The sequence below is a fragment of the Pongo pygmaeus genome, chromosome 13 (genome assembly GCF_028885625.2).
Source record: "Pongo pygmaeus isolate AG05252 chromosome 13, NHGRI_mPonPyg2-v2.0_pri, whole genome shotgun sequence".
NCBI classification, from domain to species: domain Eukaryota; kingdom Metazoa; phylum Chordata; class Mammalia; order Primates; family Hominidae; genus Pongo; species Pongo pygmaeus.
In genome coordinates, this window is record NC_072386.2 from 77,459,280 (window position 1) to 77,464,924 (window position 5,645).

Here is a 5,645-nt window from a genome sequence, read left to right on the forward strand (position 1 = left end):
AATGACAAAACCCTAATGAAACAAATCAAAGAGCTAAAAAGATATCTCATGTTAGTTAATAAGAAGACTCAATATTAGCAAGACTTTATTTTTTTCCCATTTCATTTATAGACTCTGCAATTCCAAGCAAAATTCTTGCAATTAGTTTGGCAATTAGTTCTGCAGTTTGCAGAACAAACTGATTCTAAATTTGTTATGGAGAGGTAAGAATCTAGAATAACTAACACAACACTGAAGGAGAAAAAATTCAGAGGACATAGACTACTGGGTTTCCAGACTTCCTATAAAGCTACAATAAACACAAAAGAATGATTTTGGAGAATGAATAGACAAATCATCCATGGGACAAAAGTGAGCTCAGAAACAGACCCACGTAAATATAGTCAACTGATCTTTGACTAAGGAGCAAAGGCAATACAAAGGAGAAAAGATAGTTGTTTTTTTTTTTTTTTTTGGCTGGAACAACTTGGCATCCACTTTTAAAAACATGAATCTAGACACAGATATTTCACGCTTCACAAAATTAATATAGATCATACATCCAAATGTAAAACACCAAACTATAAAACTCTTAGAGGATAACATAGGAGGAAATCTAGATTACCTTGGGTATGGCGATGGCTTTTTAGATACAATGCTAAAGTATGATCCATGAAATAAATAATTGGTAAGCTGGACTTTAGTGGAATTAAAAACTACTTCATGAAAGACACAGTCAAGAGAATAATCAGACAAGCCACTGACTGGGAGAAAATATTTGCAAAAGAAACATCTGGGCCGGGCACAGTGGCTCACGCCTGTAATCCCAGCACTTTGGAAGGCCGAGGCAGGTGGATCACGAGGTCAGGATATCGAGACCATCCTGGGTAATGCAGTGAAACCCCATCTCTACTAAAAATACAAAAAATTAGCCGGGCGTGGTGGCAAGTGCCTGTAGTCCCAGCTACTCGGAAGGCTGAGGCAGGAGAATGGCGTGAACCTGGGAGGCGGAGCTTGCAGTGAGCCGAGATCGCGCCACTGCACTCCAGCCTGGGCAACAGAGTGAGATTCCGTCTCAAAATAAAATAAAATAAAATAAAAATTAAAAAATAAAGAAACATCTGACAATACCATTCAGGACACAGGCACGGGCAGAGATTTCATAATGAAAACATCAAAAGCAATTGCAACAAGAGCAAAACTCGACAAATGGGATCTAATTAAACTAAAGAGCTTCTGCACAGCAAAAGAAACTATCATCAGAGTAAACAGACAACCTACAGAGTGGGAGAAAATTTTTGCAATCTATCCATATGACAAAGGTCAAATATCCAGAATCTATGAAGAACTTAAACAAATTTACAAGAAAAAACTAACAACCCCATTAAAAAGTGGGCAAAGGACATGAACAGATATTTCTCAAAAGAAGACATTTATGCAGCCAACAAACATATGAAAAAAAGCTCAACATCACTGATCATTAGAGAAATGCAAATCAAAATCACAATGAGATATCATCTCATGCCAGTCGGAATGGCGATTATCAAAAAGTCAAGAAACAACAGACTCCGGCAAGGCTGTGGAGAAATAGGAACACTTTTACACTGTTGGTGGGAATGTAAATTAGTTTAACCATTGTGGAAGACAGTGTGGCAATTCCTCAAAGATCTAGAACCAGAAATACCATTTGACCCAGCAATCCCATTACTGGGTATATACGCCCAAAAATATAAATCATTCTATTATAAAGATACATGCATGGGTATGTTCACTGCAGCACTATTCACAATATCAAAGACATGGAATCAACTCAAATGCTGACCAATGATAGACTGGATTAAAAAAAGTTGTACATATACATCATGGAATACTATACAGCCATAAAAAGGAATGAGATCACATCCTTTGCAGGGACATGGATGGAGCTGGAAGCCATTATCCTTAGCAAACTAGAACAAGAACAGAAAACCAAACACTGCATGTTCTCACTTATAAGTGTGAGCTGAACAATGAGAACACGTGGTCACAGGGAGGACAGCAACACACACTGGGGCCTGTCAGGGGGGTGGGAGGAGGGAGAGCATCAGGAAGAATAGCTAATGGATGCTGGGTTTAATACCTAGGTGATCAGTTGATAGGTGCAGCAAACCACCCAGGTACACATTTACCTATGTAACAAACCTGCACATCCTGCACATGAATCCCATAACTTAAAATAAAATAAAACTTTTAAAAAAAGAAAATATAGGCTAGGCACAGTGGCTCACACCTATAATCCCAGCACTTTGGGAGGCCGAGGCAGGTGGATCACATGAGGTCAGGAGTTCGAGACCAGCCTAGCCAACATGATGAAACCCCATCTCTACTAAAAATACAAAAAATTAGCCGGGTGTGGTTGTGGGCACCTTTAATCCCAGCTACTCCAGGGGCTGAGGCAGGAGAATTGCTTGAACTAACTCAGGAGGTGGAGGTTGCAGTGAGCTGAGACAGTACCACTGCATTCCAGCCTGGGCAACAAGAGCGAAACTCCAACTAAAAAAAAAATAAATAAATAAAATAAAATAAAATATAAAAAGGGCTCTCGAAATTCAGCCATAAGAAGAACAACCCAATTACATAATGGACAATTGTCTTGAACAGACACTTTACCAAATATACGGGTGGCAAATGAGCATATGAAGAGATGCTCCATGTCATATTTCATCATGGAGATGCCAATGAAAACAACAATGAGATACCACTACACACATACCATGATGGCCAAAATCCAAAACACCAACAATGCCAAATATTGGTGAGGATGTGGAGGAAAGAAAGTCTCATTTATCGCTGGTTGGAATGCAAAATGGTACAACCTTTTTGGAAGACGGCTTAGAAGTTTTTAAAAAAATAATTCTTAACATACTCTTACCACACAATCCAGCAATCCCACTCATTAGTATTTACCCAAATGAATTGAAAACTGTGTCCATACAAAAACCTGTATAATAGTGAGTGGTGACTATCTGGGCCATGGCACAGGTGGTAAAAGAATTTACCAAGGCAATTGTAGGTAAAGAAAGGCAGATTTTTTAGAGAAAGTAGGAACATATGTTGCAAGGGTGCAACAGGCAGGTCAGCAAGAGAGGAGCTGACTGCCAGGAGACAAAAGCTTACTGCAGATTTTATGGAATGGTGTTTGTGCTGGGTGCTGAAGTGGGCTTTGTGCAGTACTGATAATGCCAAAATTGCAGTGAGCTCATTTGCATTTTTCTATCAGCCAAGGGTCTGGTAATAGCTGGGTGCAGGAAGATTGTAAGTTATTTGTGCAGGAGGACTGTGCGTCCTGGACCATGAAGAAAAGGGAAACTCATAGCTTATCTGCTTTCTTTTTTTGCTTTCCCTCCATCTTGCCAGCCTAACTACCCCTCCCCAATTAGGACTCCACAATCTGCACAAGAACATTTATAACAGCTGTATTCATAATTGCCCAAACTTGGAAGTAATCAAGAAGTCTTCCAGTAAGTGAATGGATAAATAAATGTAGTAAATCCAGCCAATGAAATATTATTCAGCCATAAAAAGAAATGAGTTCTCAAGTCATGAAAAGATATGAAGGAAACTTAAATGTGTATTACTAATGAAAGAATCCAGGCTACATACTGTATTCCAACTGTATATCTTTCTGGAAAAGGCAAAACTATGGAAACAGTGAAATCATCAGTCATTGCCAGAGATTAGGAAGTAGGAAGGGCTGAATAGGGAGTGCACAGAAGATTTTTAGGTCAGTGAAACTATTCTGTGTGATACTATAATGGTGAATACGTGTCCTCATACATTTGTCAAAATCCATCGAATGCACAGCACCAAGAGCCTAGTGTTTATTATGAACTTTGGATGGTAATGGTGAGTCATTGTAGGTTCTCGGACTGTAGGAAATGGACTACTCTGGTGCATATGTTGATAGTGGTGGAGGAGGAGAGGTTGTAGGGGTTTGGAGAAGAAGGGCATGGAACTTCCTGTTCTTTCCACCCAATTTTGATAAGAACAAAACTTAGCTCTTAAAAATTATGTTTATTAATTTTGAAAAGAAACAATATCTAATTTTTTACAAATTGCTCTAATTTCATAGAATTGCACATTAAAAATATGAGATACTACACAAAAGAAATTATAGCAGTGCTTTAGACAGGAAAGGGGCATGAGAGAACTTTCTGGAATAACAGTAATGTTGTATATCTTGATAGGGACTTGGGTCATACTGGTATATGCAGTTGTCAAAACTCAAAGAACATACACCTCAGATCTGTGCATTTCAATCAATGTAAATTTTATGGTAAAACTAGGATTTTAAAACAAGTATTAAACCCTTGTTAATGATATGCATGCTAAAGTATTTAGGAGGAAGCACTACCTGCAAATTTCTTGAAAACACTTGAAAAATAACATGAACTAATGGACAGATAGAGGCAAAAATAGATCTATAGATGTGAATTAAAACAAATATTAAAATGTTAGTGATAAAATCTTGGAGGTAGATATATGGTATTCACTGTAAAAATTCTTTCAACTTTATTGTATGTTTGAATATTTGCATAATATAATGTTAGGGGAAAATTGCAGCATAATATAATGTTAGGGGAAAATTGTAAATAGCTAAAAAAAATTTGACTTTCAGAAGACCAGACTCATTGAGAGAGAAAAAATTATTTTTGTTTTGTTGTTTGTTTGCTTGTTTTTAAATTCTGGCAGCGGCAGAGGAACTCTGACTCCTGGGGTGCAGAAAAATTCTCTGTGGAAGCCGCATGAAGGAGGTAGGGGACCGCTGCAAAGGCAAGGAATAGGACGAGGATGAGGACGTCTAGGATAACTGGGATGATGGTGATGACAGGAAAAAGAAAAAAGAGGAAGCAGAAGTAAACATTTTAGAAAATAAAAAATTAACAGAGAAGATAAAAGAGAAAGAACGGCAACAGAAGAAAGGGCAGGAAGAAATTAAAAAGGGGTTAGAAGAACCTGAAGAACTCCAGGTGCTAACACTAGAGGAACAATTAGCAGATAAACCGCAGCTGGAGAAATCACAGGATGAGTCAGACATGGAATTAGCAAAGGCAACTTCTGGTGTTAAGACTACTGTATATGGAACGGATGCTATAAACCCATCTTCAAGGGATGACCTTACAGAGTTTGGAAAGTTACTAAAAGATAAAATTACACAAAATAAAAAGTCACTATATTATGCCAGTTTTTTGGAAGTCTTAGTTGGAGATGTGTGTATGTCATTGGAAACTGATGACTTGAAAAAGGTTCTCAATACATTGTGCTTTGAAGTGAAAAACAGAAGTAAGCAAAGCCAAGCCAAAAAGAACAAAGGTATGGTTCCTGGAGGGAGATTAAAAGCCACCATGACAAATGATCTGGTAAATTATGGTGGTGATGATGCAGGGTATGCACAAGACTATGAAAATGTCATGTGACATTGCATCTTTTCCTGGTGTTGTCTTTATGTTGCCCACGACCCCTTCAACGCACAGCACAACTTCCTTTCCTTTCAGTTCTGCCAAATGCTACAATCCAAAGTGCAGGCTCTTTCATGCTGGTTATTTAACCCCTTGACACTTAGGTGTTAACGTGCAAATGAGGGAGCTTGGATCTTGCTGCCAAGGGGTTAAAATCAGGAACCTCAA

At 38.2% G+C, this 5,645-nt stretch overlaps 1 protein-coding gene across 1 annotated transcript; it reads left to right on the forward strand.

Moving 5' to 3' along the window:
- The first annotated feature begins 4,763 nt into the window (after nucleotides 1-4,763).
- On the forward strand, nucleotides 4,764-5,435 carry LOC129043498 (eukaryotic translation initiation factor 3 subunit J-like). Its single transcript, XM_054500176.1, is given in 1 exon segment — nucleotides 4,764-5,435. A coding segment is annotated over 1 exon segment (672 nt).
- Nucleotides 5,436-5,645: the final 210 nt, after the last annotated feature.